This window comes from Hipposideros armiger, unplaced genomic scaffold (genome assembly GCF_001890085.2).
Source record: "Hipposideros armiger isolate ML-2016 unplaced genomic scaffold, ASM189008v1 scaffold_535, whole genome shotgun sequence".
NCBI lineage: Eukaryota > Metazoa > Chordata > Mammalia > Chiroptera > Hipposideridae > Hipposideros > Hipposideros armiger.
In genome coordinates this window covers 237,285-254,445 of record NW_017731885.1, presented here as the reverse complement: position 1 = coordinate 254,445, position 17,161 = coordinate 237,285, and the positions used below count along the sequence as shown (strand labels likewise).

Sequence of the window (17,161 nt, the reverse complement as noted above, 5' to 3'; positions counted from 1 at the left end):
AAAAGCCAGTATTAGAGTGATGCAGCATGAGAAAGACCTGACTGGCCACTGCTAGCTATGAAGGTGGAAGGGAAGGCCAGCAGCCTCTAGAAGATGGAAGAGGTAAGAAAACAAACCGCCCTCCCAGAACCTCCAGAAAGAAACACAGCCCTACAACATCTTGATTTTAGCCCAGTGAGACCCATTTTGAATTTGTGACTTCCAGAACTATAAGATAATACCTTTGTGCTTTTCTTTTTAAAGCCGCTAAGTTTGTAATCATTTCCTACAGCAACAATAGGGAACAAGTATAGTCACTTTTAGTGGAGCTAGAAAAGAAAAAGGCTATGTCTAGTGATGTGTACATGATGACTCCCATAGGTGGCAAGCTGGGGTACATCTTATTAGCTCATTAATTATGATAAAGAGATAACTTACACGGATATGAAGCTCTTCGTTGATGGATTCTTTTTTGTTGGTCTTTTTAACACCCAGGTACCTGACCAGAGGGCCAATTGTGATTCCCTGGATCATAAAGAATAAAATAGAAGGTTTTGTTGTAGTGAAGACTGTCATTACAGAAAGCAAACCTATTAGCAAAACTATTAGAGCTTTCAATTTTTATGTCTTCGTTTTATACTAGCTTCTACTGGATACATGTTCCAGTGTTTACTTTAGCTCTTATTTAATTCTTTTAAATTCTACAATAAAAAAGTAGGCATTATGTCTGTATTTTAAAGCAGGAATTTAGTTTCATCTTTTAAAATAACCATTCATTAGTTTGCTGAGAGATAACACCAGCTAAAAGAAAGCCTTGTGCTATCTAGTACCAATTGCAATCTTATTTTCCACAATACACAGTAGAGTAGCTATCATTCACCTGTTACCCAGGAATATTTTAATTAACATGTTTTATTGATTAATTAAAAGGCAATATATTTTAGAGGTTAAAGGATGACCACAAACATGATCTAGAAATAGTTGGGGATTTAATTTGGGTATAGAGCACATGTCTAAAGATGAAATAGTGTCCCTTTTTTGGTATTATACTAATTTAATACATAATCCTAAAATGATCTACTTATTTCAAGTATGAAAGAAATCTACCAACCTGAATAAATACAGTAAAATATATAACTACTAGAGTAGCAGTGACAAACATTTTCTTCCTAGGAAAAAGAGACAGAGGGAGCAAAAATGCAAGTGAAAAACTTCCAGCTCCTCGAAGACCACTGTAGAAAATTATGCACTGGTCCTTGATGGAGAAGGGGAAAGTCCGAAACTGGTTACTGACATAGAAGAGAGCAAATACGCCTAGAAAGGGGGAAATACATATTAGAGCAGAGAGTCATGAACCAGTAGATATACAATGCTAGTGCACCCAAGGCATGTGCATGTGCCCTCAAAATGAGGCACCCAAATTCCATCGCACCCATCATTGCCCATCCCAAACAGAATACCTCACAAAACTTTTCACTTTTTGACTAATTGTGAAACAGTGATGCTTCAGATCGATAGTTTCCTAGCGTGTGTGTGTGTGTTTAAAGTAACAAAATCTTAATACATTTCGATATAAGAAATGGCATATATTTTCTAATCCATTCTCATAATTTTTGCTCTGCCTCTCAAAACTAGGGTACTGCCTGGGTGATAAAAACATTTTTATCATTTCATCTTCTCACCAAGTAACCAAAGGAGGTGTGTAATTTTCAACATGAGAAGAGCCCTCTCGGGGACTGTGGTCTCTGCACGGTGAGCAAATCTTTTGCGGTTGGTTTGGTTCTTCTTGAGGTTCAGTGCAGACAAGAAAGGATGTTGGCAAGAATTCAATGGGAGGGATTCCTGTTGTCAGTAAGTGGAGGGTGGAGGGCGGGAGAGCTTCTTTCAACACAGAGGTGTTTTTTACCACATTGGTTTTCCATTCCCAAGTGGCCCACATGGCCTAGCTACCCGCAGTGCAGTGGTTCATGGTGGGAAAGGTTCCTTCACTTAAGCCCTGACTAATTAAAGAAGTTTCACTGCAGAGTAATACAACTTTCAGCATCCTCCTATGACTTCCATTCACATAGACTCCACAGCAAGCAGCCCTGATTACAGGCACACCGGCAGCGCAAGAGACAGTTACATCTAAAATTTTTCACTTTGTGTTGTTTGTCCTGGCCCCTCTCTGCACTAGTCATGTGACCTCGGTCAAGGTTCTTAATTCTGTCATGTGCTCAGTCTCCTCACCTGCTTAACGGAGGTGATGAGCAGTGTTTACCTCAGAAGGTGGATGTAAAGTTTAAATAAATTTAACATCTGTAAACAACATAAAGCAGGGTCTCATATGTTATAAGCCTTCATGAGTGTGAACTATTATTAGCTACGATGAGTCAGGCTGAAAAGAGGGCAGGCTACGAGTGGGAGAACTGGATTCTGACACCTGGCACTGTCCCTCACTGTGACGTGGCCAAGTCAGCCATTCTCTCAGTGACTGTTCAATCAGTTCCCTCAGTGAGAAGATGAAGGAGTTGGGCTGGATGGGCGCCAAAGGTCAATCATGTTGAGAGAGACACAATATTACTCCTTTCCTAAATGGTTTCTATTCTTGCTGACTGGGCAGAAGCTCTGTAGTGTTACTTCTCTTCACATTAGCTTTAGTCCCCTGTGGATCGCTACAATATTACAACTGAAAGAGATCTTAGAAATTTGTCTACACCCACCATTTTGTGGTTGAGGAAGACGATTTGGGTACTGAAATGTCTATCTAAGGTCAAATCAAGTAGCTAGTTGGTAATAGTGTCAGGATTGGAAGTGAGATTATAAATTTCTAAATTTCCTCAATTCTTTTTTTGTCCTGGGGACTCAATAGGAACATATATTCAGAGTTAGCTTTATGAATATTTTAATATTTCTGCATTCTTCTTATCCTTTCCCAGATCCTAAAATGCATCCTAAATTCACTTAGAATTGATATGCTCATGGTAAGTTCTCAGCCATTTCTCCAAATTCCTCTTTGAGTACTTGGCTTGACGATATTGACCAGAGTCACTTAAAAAAATGCTTCAAATATTAGTCCAAATCATTTAAGCCTATAATTGCTTCTAGTCAAAAGGCAATTTCTATATTGTAGTTTAGTACTTAATGTTTTTTTCTAGCTCCAGAAATATAAATATACAAGATAAATCACCAGCCATTAGTCAAGACATCTCATTTTTTTTAATTAGGCATATTTTATAGGGGTGATGCCAGTTACATTGTACAGTTGCCTTTACTAATTAATACTAAGCACTTCTTAAAAATAAAGATTCACTTCCTAGTCTTTGGTTTTCTATATATCACACTGAACCCTCAACTGAAACCACCTCTTTATTTAGGGAAATGTTTTTTAACAGTACTTGCCTTACATAGAATACAATCTGTGACTTCTCACTTTTCCTGTAATAAAAGTGTAAACGCCTGCAGTTTATAATCTATATCTGATTTAAGGTACAGGAGGGGACAAACTGGCAACAAAGTGAAGAGCAAAAGATAAATTTACTGTTATACTTGTATGTGTAGATTGATTAAAAAAAATACTCCTTGCTTCAGAGCAGAACCTTATCAGCCACTAATGACTTTGAACTGATTGAAAGAGTAAACAGAACTTTCTTGGTCACCACAAAGTACCTATTACTCCCCTAACCAGTAAAACAAGTTAGCGTCATCTCACTACTTATGCTTTTACACTGCAGAAAGGAATAAGAACAATTTTAAAAAGCAGCCGGCAGGAGACCCTTGGGGGCCCTGCTCTCTCTTACTGATGGCTCTCCAGATCTGGCAGAAGGCCAGGGTGAAGCAGACAAAGGCCCAGTTCCACTCGTGGTTCTTCCCAACAGTGGACACACCCATGAAGATGAAGATCAGGGTCTCGCTGACACTGCTCAGCATTTTCATGAAGTACTTGATGGTCGTGTAGGATGTCTGGGACACGTTTTCTTCCACATATTTTTTCATTGTCACTGCGCAGGCCGTGATTCTGCAAAAGGAACAGTCTCAGAGAGAAGCACAAGATTTGGCCCCTTCCAGAAAAACCTTCCCTATTGGTGATGCCACAGATACACAAATCCTGTTTTTATACACAAAGAACAGCTTCTCTGTCCTCCCTTTGCAGATTTTTCTTCTTCTCCCTCCCCAAGGGGTTTGCACAAGTTGAGTACGGTGGGGAAGGAGGGTAGCATGGCTTTCCCACAACAAAATGGCAGGCAATTCATGCAGAAGCCAGAAGCTGAACCGATTCTATCTTGCCCTCCCTGACCAAGAGCTTTGTCAACACCCCTTCTACTCTCTACTCCACTCTGCATTAAACCCCAATAAATTCACTGTAATTACCTGGAAAGAATAATTCAGCAAGACCCCTCATTTCCTCCAGCTGAGTAATATTTCTGACAACAATTTAATGAGAATTTTTTTATTTAAAATACGTCTCTTCTAGATCCTTAGCAAGTCTTGGGTGGGAGGTGGGAAGACCTTTGCTTCATCTCAGTAGTCTTGATCACTTTTAAGGTGGTAAAATAACGAGTGTCTAGATTTTACACTACTGTATTTAATAAAAATAGGTATCTTTATACAATAAAATTAACTATTCCTGCCTGAGTAGCTGGGTATGAGGATAATGTCATAGAGAAAACATGACCAGATACAATAAGCCAAGTTGAGAAGCCTCATTTCAAGATCTACATGAGGTAAATATTTTAAAAAATATTTTCATTAAGAAAAAGAAACCTGAACTTCTAGCCTTATCCCACCTACCTAGTTTCATTCTACACTGACGAGTCGTGCAGCTCTGATGGCATTTAAAGGAAATAACAGAAAGCAATGATAATTTCTCATGGCATGCTTCCCTTTAAGATAATGAATTTGTCAAAGAAAAAAATTACTGAGATGAGAATTTAACCTTGAACTTCTCCCTGCTTTTCTTTGCAGCAGCTTTTCTGAGCATTCTAACATGACCTTATAATTGCTATGCTAATCCTAAGGCAAATCACGAGAAGAGAGCAAATGCAAATGCTGGAGAAAACATTTGTTTGGCAAAGGACCCAAATCAGATTTTATAAACGTTTAAAAAATCTGAATCCTGCAACACCTTTGAGAATTAGAGCCAGCAGTCAAGCCTTTTCCAGATGCTGATCCACAAAATGTGGTCCTAAATTCTCTCTTATTGCTACCAGAGTTGGTCCTTGGTTTGTACTCACGCCAGGATGCCAGAGAGATAGAGGGTCTCAGCAGCTAAGTAAGACAAATAGCTGAACATGAAGACGATCAGTGGTTCAATTGCAGAGATATTCTGAGTGAAACGTGTGATAAACGCAGAAATGAATCCAAAAACAATGCCAAAAAATGTTCCTCCAAGCCCCACAATTACGAATCGGGCACATCCAGCCAAAATGTCAACAGGTTCTATGGCTTCAAATTTATGCATCTTTGTGAAGGCAATTAATATATTGTATAAGACCTGGACAAAAAAGGGAAAAATAAAAAGAAACATGAATTAGAAATGAAAGATTTTACATACAGATTCTTAACTTTATGTCTGGCTAAATAATACACAATGATAAATGAAATGACAGTAAATGTTAACACGGCTGTCTGATTTTTAAATTTAAATATATTCCAACTAATTTAAACTTATTCAGTTTTGCTGAATAAGTGTCATACTCACAGCTTTTAATCACTGAGTACCTACTGTGTGCCAGTCTCTTTGCTAAGTTCTCTGTGTCATTACCAATTTCTTTTCTCTCAACTCCCAATGTACCCTTCAGCATGGGCTCTATAATAAACAATGGAATTCCTGTAAGTATTTCTCCTTTAACATGAGCACCATGTTAAGCTCTCTCAGTAGAGGCAGCTGACGGGACATTGTAGGAGGGAGGGACTTCCTGCAGCTTCCTGAGCTGCCTAGGAGAAGTCAGCCATGCGCATGTGAGGGCTTCCCATGGATCCCGTCAGGGCTACAGTCCCTGAAAATGGTCCCTCTGCAACTTTATGTCATTGGCCTGGTGAGAAACTGTCCACAGATCTCTAGACATAAAACAACAAAACATGGCCCATGTGCAGCGTGCCTGTGGCGGGGGCATCCACCTGAGTAGTCCGCCCTCTGTAAGCCCATGCAGCCTGTTCCTCTGAAGGCCCTCTGCCCTCTCCTGAGCCCAGGCTCTCACTGCATGTCCCACGACACTGATACTGTTTCCTGCTCCATTTCTGCCCTCCAGAAAGCAGTCTATGGTTTGTCCAGCAACTCGAGACCAACTCCAGTCTAGCGCTTCTCTGCTGTCCAGTGGCCCATCTATACCTTCTCTAGTGAGATCTGAACCCTTCCAAGTTTGTCCTTCTTTGTGGGGCTGTCCCTGAACCCTCTGTTACCATAGAGAGTCCTCTCATATCATGTAGCTATTCCTTTATTATAATTCATAATTTTGATATTAGGATTTCTGTTTAACCTACTGTGTGGTTTTTCTTTCCTCCCTGGACCCTGCCAGCCACATTTTCCATATACATCATCTCACTGGCTCCTCCAAACAACTGTAGCCCATGTGATACACTCCCAATGTTCCTACTACTTCTCTAATTATTTCAACATGTCTATGAAGTTGCAACAATCTTATATCACTATTTCGTGTCACTTGGCAAGTCCAGAACTTAGACCAAACTGCAAAATGACAGCTGCCACACAGTTAATGAGACACATAAAACAGGTAAAGTAAGATTTCAGTAGACAATGAAGACCTTTGAGAATATCAAGCCCTGAAAGGTCCTGCAAAACCACAGCACACACCTGTTAGCCTGTGTTTCCTATTCCAAGACAAATTAAAAAATAAAAAAAGGGGCAGAAACTAACACTCAAGGAAACAGAGTCAATGATCTGTGTGCGTATGAACCATATTTTACAAAACTGGTATAATATTGGTCTATTTTATTTAAGCAAAATCAAGCCATGTTTCAAGAAAAATCTTGGCTGTGTGAAAGAAAATTGTAACTTATGGCTTCAAAATGAATCCAAAAGAAACTTAGTGGTCATATCCCAATTCAGTGAGTTTGTTTAGTCCAACTTCACCCTTTGCCTGACCTCGGAGCAAGCCACATATGGGTCTCAGAAGTCCTTGGTGTCGCACCTTTGGAGTTGCGCTCACATTGCAGGGAGTTAAGCCAAGATAAGGAGGCAGGTGTTTCCACAAGACTCCAAAAGAACAGGTCTGAGTGCATTCAGGTGGGACCTGGGAGTTTATTTGACTCTCAAAACCAAAGAAAACTTAGGGAATATGATTGAGACTCAAAGATTTGCATGTTGTTGCCACAAACAAAAACACTTTTGCATAGCTCTCTAGATTATAAGTAGCTACGCCTTCTGTTCCAAAGGCCTGGGAAAGCCAATTGGGCCAGCCCTGTCCCTAGATGCCAGTGTGCCCTGCCCGGAAGATGCCATGGCAGAAGCTAAAGTAGTACATATAATTAAGAAGACTACACTTACAGACACAATTACTACATGAAAAACAATTCTTATCTTTCAAATTACCAGGCTCTGGATGTCATTATAGTTGTAAAAGATTTTCTTTAGACTCATTTTAAATCACAGTAATGAGTGTGTATTTTTTATGATTTTTATTAAAAATATAGCTAGCATATAACTTTATATCAGTTTCAGGTGTACGGCATAGTTGTTCAACATTTATATAACTTACCATAGTTTAGTAACCATCTGACACCATGTTATATTATTACAATATCATTGACTGTATTTCCAACGTTGTACATTACATCCCCATGGTTTATTTGTTTTATACCTGGAAATCTGAACCTCTTATTCCCCTTCAACCTTTTCCCCACTTTTTGAATTTTTCAATTGCAGTTAGCATTCAATATTATTTTGTGTTAATTTCAGGTATACAGCATAGTGCTTAGACATTTGTGTAATTTAAGAAGTGCTCTCCCTGACTACTCACCTATACATAACTATTATCACATTATTGACTATATTCTCTATGCTTTACTTTACATCCCCATGACTGATTTGTAACTACCAATTTGTACTTCTTAACCCCTTTCCCTTTTTCACCCACCCCCAAACCCCCTCCCATCTAGCACTCTGAACAATCTAGTACCCATCTGACACCATACATAGTTATTACAATATTATTGACTATATTCCTTATGCTATACCCTACAGTCCATGATTGCTGTGCAACAACCATTTCTACTTAATCCTTTCCCATTTTTTACCCACTCTCCTCAACCCCCCTTCAATCTGTCAACCATCAAAGTGTTCTTTGTACCTATGAGTGTGTATCTGAGTTTGTTTGTTTATTTTGTTCTTTAGATTCCACGTATAAGTGAAATCACATAGCACCTGTCTTTTTCCTTCTGGCATATTCCACTCAGCACAATACCCTCCAGGTCCATCCATGCTGCCACAGATGGCAAGAACCCATTCCCTTCCCTGACAGAGCAATATTCCACTGTATACATGTACCACTTCCTCTTTATCCATTCATCTATTGATAGACAGGCTGCCTCCTCATCTCAGCCATTGTAAACAGTGCTGCAATAAACGTATGGATGCACACGTCCCCCTGAAGTAGCTAGTGTTTTGGGTTTCTTCAGACAAATACCTAGAAGCGGGATTACAGGGTCCTTCTTTGTCTCTTGTTATAGCCTTTGTTTTAAAGTCTATTTTGTCTGGTATAAGTATTGTTACACCAGTTGTTGTTGTTTTTTCCATTTTAATGAAATAACATTTTTCATCCCTTCACTTTCAGTTTGTGTGTATCTTTCAATCTGAGGTGTGTCTCTTGTAGGCGCCTATGTAAAGGTTTTGTTTTCTTATCCATACAGCCACTCTGTGTTTTTTATCAGAGCATTTAATCCATTTACATTGAAAATAATTGTTGATAGGTGTGTAGTTATTACCATTTTATTATTCATACTTTTTATTTATTTTTTATTTTTTTGTCTGAAGAAGTACCTCTAAAATTCTTTGTAATGTAATAGTGGTTTGGTGGTGATGAATTCCTTTAGCTTTTTCTTGCCTAGGAAGCTCTTTAACTGTCCTTTCATTTTAAGTGCTGGGTAGAGTAATCTTGGGTGTAAGTCCTTACTTTTTGTCACTTTGAATATTTCCTCCCAATCCCTCTGGCCTGCAAAGTTTCCACTAAGAAATCAGCTGACAATCTTGTGGGAGCTCCCTTATAAATTACTAGTTGCCTTTGTCTTGCTGCTTTTTAGAATTCTCTCTTTGTCTTTAACCTTTGCCATTTTAATGATAAAGTATCCTGGTGAGGACCTGTTTGGGTTCATCTTGTTTGGGACTCTCTGCACTTCCTTGTCTTGTATGTCTACTTCCTTCACCAGATTAGAAAAGTTCTCAGTCATTATTTCTTCAAATAGGTTCTCAATTCCTTGCTCTCTCTCTTCTCCTTCAGGTACCCCTATGATGTGAATGTTGTTATACTTGATGTTGTCCCAGGTCACTTAAACTATCCTCATTTTCTGAATTCTTTTTCTTTTTGCTGTTCCAATTTTGTTTCCTGCTACCTTGTCTTCCAAATCATTGATTCACTTCTCTGCTTCATCTAGTCTGCTGCTGACTTCTAGTACATTCTCCATTTCAGTTATTGCATTTTTTACTTCTGTTTGTTTGTTTATTTATTTATTTAGTTTCTATGTCTTTTTTTATGTTTGCTATTTCTCTGTTGAAATTTTGACTAGGTTCCTTGACCATCCTTATAATCAGTGTTTTGAACTCTATATCTGGTAGGTTACTTACTTCCATTTCCTTTAGTTCTTTTTCTGGAGTTTTCTCTTTTTCTTTCATTTGGGATGTATTTCTTTCTTTCTCTTCTTTTCTTTTTTTTTTTCGTTTTAGCTGCCTCTTTGTGTTTGTTTCTATGTATTAGGTAGATCTGCTATATCTCCAAGTCTTGGCCAGGTGCCCTTATGTAGTAGGTGTCCTATGGGGCCCACTCACACAGTCTTTCTTGTCACCTGTGCTGAGTATTCCAGGAGTGTTCCTTGTGGGAGTTGTGTGTGCCCTCCTGTTATATTTGAGTCTTGATTGCTATTGACATGACAGTGGGTGGGATTGACCCTCAGGCTAACTGGCTGTGGGGTTCGGCCACATCCACAACTTATGGGCTGTTGTAGAGGGGGTTTACCACATGGAGCAGGATTCCCCCAGTAGGGTCTGGTGCCTGTTGAGACAGCCCTTTGGGTGTGCTACTTGTGAGGCTAATTGGGTAGTGCTCTGCAGTGGTGTGAAGCCATCCTCCAAGTATGTTGGTTCTGGGCCCTTTTGGGAGGGGCTCTGGTGCAGGCCCAGGTAAACCATTGCCTGTGATCAGCCTGGGACTACCTGGTTAGAGCTACAAAGTGTTCCACAGTTGGTCGCTACCTGTGCTGGACATGGAGGTGTGGGGGAGAGGCCTTACAGAACTGAGGATGGCTGTTACTAGTACTGGGTCTGGGGTAGCTCTGCAGAAAGCCAGGACACACCAAGGCCTGCTGCTTGTTGCTGGCTCCTGTAAGGTTCAGCCACCAAAAAAGCGGTACTGAGTTGGGTGTGTCAGGGTCTCAGTAAGTCACCAGGGTGGAGCAAACAGAGCTCACCAGATCAATCAGATCCAGATTTGGACATGGGCATAGAGGAGGGCTCAACACAGAAAAGATGGTACCCAACTGCAGGCCACATGAGAGGAGGGCCCAGCAAAGGGAAAACAGTGATTGTCTTTGAGCCCTAGTCTGAGTCTGCCCCCATATGTCTCCAATGCCCCCTGAGTCACTGTCTCTCCACTGAAGGCAAGGTGAATGCCAGCGAATGAGTCTGTGTGTGGGCCCTTTAAAAGGATGGCTGCATTTCCCGCAACCTTCTGAGCCACCCAGGCAGTCAGAATCCCCACTGTTTTTCACAACTAGATGTTGTGGGGGCTCCGCTTTCTGACACCATTACTCCGGCTGGGAAGCCTCATGTGGGGATGAGGTCTCTCACTCCTCCAGGGGTACCTCTGTGGCCAAGATATCCCTCCCAATCTTCATCCCCCACACAGAGGTTTGGGGCCAGCCCGTTTCACACCACCCCTCCTACCAGTCTCACTTCTTCTTTATATCCTTAGTTATAAAACTTCTGTTCATCTAGACTTCAGATGGTTCTCCAGGTTGATTGTTCTATAATGTAGTTGTAATTTTGATGTGTTCACTGGAGAAGGCAAGCACAGTATTTATCTGCTCCACCATCTTGGATTGTTCTCTCCGTGTGTGTATTTTTCACATATTGGGGAGAAAATAGCCAAAACTAAATCTCAAACAGGAAACAGGTCTATATCACTAATGGAAAACCAGGTTAGATTTACCCTCTTCACTCAGTGCAGAGGTGTAATATTATGATGTAAAAAATATATATATATATATATTTAAATATATAAAAATATATATATATATATATATTTATATAAATATATAATATAAATATAATATATATATATATATATATTTATATGTTGTCTTTGTCTCCTGACACAGAGTTCCTTAAAAAACTTATCATTTCCTGAGTGATAGGGTGAGAAAAGCATCTTTTGTTATTTATAATGAGCCCTTTTCAACCATGCCTGAGTTTATGCTAATGAGATGACTGGCTAGGCTCCAGATAGTGTAAGGGTCAGGGCTGGTTACCAGAAGAACAAATTATGTGACTAGAGAGTTGTAACTTTCAATCCCACAGCCCTCACCCCTGCCCCTGGCCCTGACCTCAGGGAGAGGAGATGAGCTGGAAACTGAGTTCAATAGCCAAGAGCCAGTGATTTAATCAGTCACACCTATGTAATGGAACTTCTGTAAAAATCCTAAAAGAGGAGTTTCAGAAAGCTTCCAGGTTGGTCTGAGAGGGTTGTATAACTGGAGAAGGCATGGAAGTTGTGTGCCCCTTCCCCTATACCTTGCCCTATGCACCTCAGACTGTTCATGAGTTGCATCCTTTATTTAAAAAACAAAACAAACAAACAAACAAAAAAACAGTAACAGAAAACAAACTATTTTCCTGAGTACTGTTAGCTGTTCTAGCAAATTATTGAACTTGAGGAAGGGGTTGTGGAAACCCCCAATTTCACAGGCAGTCAGTCAGAAGTATGGGTGGCTGAGACATGCAATTGGTGTCTGAAGTGAAGGCAGTCTTGTGGGACTGAGTCCTTAAACCATGGGGTTGGTGCTAATTACTGTTACAATTGAATCAAATTGGAGGACACCAAGTCGGTGTCTGGAGAGTTGGAGAATTGGTTGATATGAGGAGAAACACTTACACTTTGGTGTCAGAAGTGGTGTTGTGAAAAAACAGTTTAGAGGAGGTGTCTCAGGAAATGGTCCTTTAGTGTTACCTTTAACAAGCTCACCAAGTCTCGCAAGGTCATAATAATGGCAACCCTGTAACAGATACCACTGTAGAAGCTTGCAAAGCCTTTTCAACATGAAGAGTAGTGACTACAGACACCAGCCCACCAATCAAGGCTTAGCAGAGGTGAAGAGTTGAATCAAATGTGATATTTTTTTCTTTATCAATTTTATTGAGGAATAATTTACATATGATAAGCTGCATCTAAAATGAATGAATTCTGGCCATTGTATACAGCTATAAAACCACCACCACAGTCAAGATCTAGAACAAGTCCACAAACCCAGAAAGGGTCTTCATTTCTCTTTTAAAGTCCATCCCTTTCTCTAACCCTGACCCCAGGAAACCACTGATTTATTATTGTCACTCTAGATTAATTTGTATTTTATAGAATAGGATAATGAAGTACTCACTCTTTCCTATTTGGCTTCTTTAACTGAGCATGTTTTGGGAACTTACCCACTTTATTACAGGTATCAGTGTCCCTTCCTTTTTATTACTGAGCAGCATCTGGCTATAGTATGTTTTGTTCATCCGTTCACCTGTTGAAGGACATTTGGTCCCTGCTTCCCCCCACTACCCAATTTTCCTGTTGGAGTATTACTGCTATGAGATTCATAAACCTTTTGTCTAGACTTAGGTTTTCATTTCTCTTGGATATATACCCAGGAGTGAATGGCTAGGTAATATATAGATACAAGTTAAATTTTAAGAAATAGCTTTCTTAGTCCATTCAGGCTTGTTTAACAGGATGTCGTAAGCTAGGTGACTTATAAACAACAGAAATTTATTATTCACAGCTCTGGAAGCTGGTGAGTCTAAGATGAAGGCACCAGCAGATTCAGCGTCTGGTAAAAGCCTATTTCCTGGTTCTAAGACAGCTGTCTTCTCACTGAGTCCTCACATGGCAGAAGGGGTAAAGGAGCTTTCTGGGATCTCTTCTATAAGAGCACTAATTGAATTAATGAGGGCTCCACTTTTATGACCTACTCACCTCCAAAGGCCCCACCTCCAAATACTGTCATACTGAGGATTAGGTTTCAACATATGAATTTGGGGGGACAAAAACATTCAGTCTGTAGCAATGCCAAATTGTGTTCCAAAGTCACTGAGTCATTTTCTGTTCCCACCAGGAATACAAGAGACGTTCAGTGTTCCATATCCTTGTAAAAAATTGATATTGTCAGTCTTTTCAATTCTAACCATTCTAATGGGTGTATAGTGGCACTTTGTTGGAATTTTATTTTGCATTTCCCTGATTACTAAAGACATTGAGCATAATTTTATGTGCTTATTGACCACTTGTGTATATCATCTTTAACGATGTATCTAATGAAATCTTTTACCCATTTTTTTGAGTTGTTTGCATTCTTATTATTGGGTTATAAAATTTTTTATATATCCTGGATGTAAGTCTTTTGTAAGATACATGCATAGTGAATACTTTCTCTCACTCTGTGGCTTGCTTTTTTATTTACTTAATAGTTTATTTTGAAGAGCAAGTTTTTTCTTTTGATAAAACCCAGTGTTTTACCTTTTTCTTTTTGTTGTTTGTGCTTTTTTCCCCCCATTCTTTGTCTACGACAAAGTCATAAATGTTTATTTCTGTTTTCTTCCAGGAGAGTTATAATTTTAGCTTTTACACATAGTCTATGATACAGTTTGTGGTAATTTTAAAATTTGGTTTGTGGTAATTTTCATCTTTTTCTACATGGATATCCACTTACTTCAGCACCATTGAATTCCTTGGTTTCTTTGCAAAATCAACTGTGTAAGTCTATTTCTGGAATATCTATTCTCCTCCTTGATGTCATATATATTGTATAACCAATATTATGATGGTATTGCTTTATTATAATTATTGTGGTATTATGGCAAGTCTTCAAATAAGTTTTTCTTGTTCTTCTTTTTAAAAATTGCTTTGTCTCTTCTTAGCCATTTGTACTTCCAAATACATTTTAGTATCAGCTTGTCAATTTCTACAAAAAAAATTCTCCTGTAATTTTTACTGTAATTTTATTGAATCTGTAGATAAATCAGGAGACAGCTGGCCTATTAATAATACTGCATCTTCCATTAAAAAACATAGTATTACTTAGATCTTCTAATTCCTGTCAGCAATATTCTATAATATTCAGTAAAAAGGTCTTGCACATCTTTGTTGAACTTACTTCTAAGTGTTTTGTGTTTACTGTACTTATAAACAGAATTTTAAAATTTCCTCTTGCCTCTAGTATTTAAAGTTGTTTGTCACTAGTATTTTAAAGTGCTATTAATTATTGTATACTAATTTTATGTTCTGTGACCTTGTTAAATTTACTTATTACTTCTATTAGTTGTTTTATTTATGAAGATTTTTTACATAAACCATCATGTCATCCACAAATAGACATGTACACTATTTCTTTAGTCATCTAGTTTTTATGCTTTTTTTCCTTGCCTAACAAATAGAAGTGTTGAGAGTGGGTACCCTTATGTAATATGTTAGGATTTTTATAAATATCCTTTATCAGGCTGAAGAACTTACTTACTCTTCCTACCTTATCAGGAGGTTTCATCATAAATGGGTATTAGATTTTGTCAACTGGTTTTCTGCATCTATGGATACAATCATTTATTCTATTTTATTGTAATTTTTCATATTGTGAATTACACTGATATATTTTTTCCCAATGTTAAAGAATCAAATTTCTCTGATGTACCTTATGAAGTCATTATTTATTATCATTGTTATATATTGCTGAATTTGATTTGTTAATATTTATTGCAGTATTTTTGGTCTTGAGTCATGATGAATATTGGCCCATAGTTTTCGTTCTTTGAATTATTTTTGCCTGGTTTTGATATACCTGGCCTCATAATGTGAGTTGGAAAGTGATCATTCCTTGTGATATTGTGATTCACAAGAAATATATATTAGGTCATTCAGATGATCAAAATATATTTCTCATATAAATTTGGTTTTTGTCCAGGGTTCCTGGTTCACAGCTTCCAAGACTCCTAGAATTTCCTGAGAGATCAGAGCAATGGGTGCATCTCTTGTTATAACAATTGGTCTCTTATTCTCAGTTACTGAAATCATTTCAAAGCCCTAAAGGTGAAATGTTATTCATAACAAGCCCCTTTCCACCACAACTGGGCTTATGTTAATCATGTAACTTTTGGAATGTTCCTAAGAATGGGAACTGGTTTTCAGTGGGACCAACTGGGATAGAGGATTGAAACTTTCAGTTCCATCCCCTAAGTTACCATGAGGGGAGAAGGCCTAGAGATTGAATCAATCACAAATGGCCATGGTTTGATCAATCAAGCCTATGTAATGAAGTTTCCATAAACTCCCAAAAGACTGGGATCAAAGAGCTTTTAGGTTGGTGAACACGTGAAGAGGGCATGGACACTCAGCACCCTTTCCCTACTCTTTGCCCTATGCATCTCTTCCATCTGGCTCTCCCTGATTTATATCCTTTTATAATAAACTAGTAATCTGAGCTATGTGAGCCACTTTAGCAAATCAATCATACCCAAGGAAGAAGCTATTGGATCTATAGCTGGTGGATCAAAAGCACAAGTGACAACTTGAACTTGCAACTGGTGTCTAAAGTGGGTGAGTAAGGGGCAGTCTTGTGGGACTGTGCCCTTAACCTGTGGCATCTGATGCTATTTCCTGGTAGATAGTATCAGAATTGAGTTGAATTGTAGGACACCCAGCTGGTTTCTGAGCATTGCATCTCCCACCACCTTCGACTGAATTTCTGCCCAGAGCCCTTACTCCAAGTTTTGAAAGGTCTTATGGAGAATAACTATTTCTTCCTTAAGATATAGATATTGTATCTTATCTTTTATAATTTATCATTTATTGTAATGTTATCATTTATTAATATGTTTACAATTGTCTTCCTATTAATTAGGAATTACTTTGCTGTATTTTTTTCTAGTTTCTTCAGGTAGGACCTTATGGTCATTGATTTTAAATCTTTCAACTCTTTAATATAAACATTTAAAGCTATAAATTTTCCTTTAATTATATCTTTAACTGCATCCCACTAATTTTGATATGTTGTATTTTCATTACCATTTGTTCAAAATATTTTCTAACTTTCTTTGTAATTTCTTGTTTGGATCATGGATTATTTAGCAGTGTGTTGTTTAGTTTCCAAATATTGAGATTTTCCTAGATGTCTTAATGTAATTTATTTTAATTTGATTTTGGTGTGAACAAAGAACATACTCTGGCCACTAGCCTTTTAAATTTTTTGAAGTTTCTTTTATAGTCAAATACATGGTCATTTTTGATAAACATACCATATGCACTTGAAAGGAATGTATGACTTGCATTTGTTGGGCACAGCTTTCTATAAATATCAATTAGAATAGAGTGATATTTGATATTGTTCAGATCCTCAATGTCTTCCTGTTATTTTACCTAGTTGCTCTATCATCCTCTAAGGCGATATTAAAACTCCTGCTAGGATTGTGGAATTGTCATTTCTTTCCTTTACATTTGTCAGTTTTTCCTTCTTGTATTTAGTGGCTCTGTCATCATGTGCATACATATGCATAATTGTAAGGTATTTTTGATTAATTTACTTTTTTGTCATTATGACACATACCTTTTTATTTCTGTGAAACTCCTCTCTTTATATCTGTTTTAACTGATATTAATATACCCACACAAGCATTGTTATGCTTACTGCTTGCCTAGAGAATCTTTTAGTATTTATTTACTTTCAACTTTTCTGTTTCTTTATAATTGTGTTTCTCGTAAATAGAATATATTTGGGTCTTGTTTTATAA

The 17,161-nt window shown here is 38.2% G+C and overlaps 1 protein-coding gene across 1 annotated transcript in view; it reads right to left on the bottom strand.

Moving 5' to 3' along the window:
- Window positions 1-17,161, bottom strand: part of SLC9A4 (solute carrier family 9 member A4) — a 62,347-nt gene that overhangs the window by 25,795 nt on the left and 19,391 nt on the right. The window contains exons 3-6 of the mRNA XM_019668731.1: window positions 5,193-5,452; window positions 3,759-3,976; window positions 1,091-1,293; window positions 418-504 (exon numbers count right to left, since the gene is read on the bottom strand). Coding sequence (XP_019524276.1) covers window positions 418-504; window positions 1,091-1,293; window positions 3,759-3,976; window positions 5,193-5,452 — 768 coding nt within the window. The remainder of the gene's footprint in view (window positions 1-417; window positions 505-1,090; window positions 1,294-3,758; window positions 3,977-5,192; window positions 5,453-17,161) is intronic.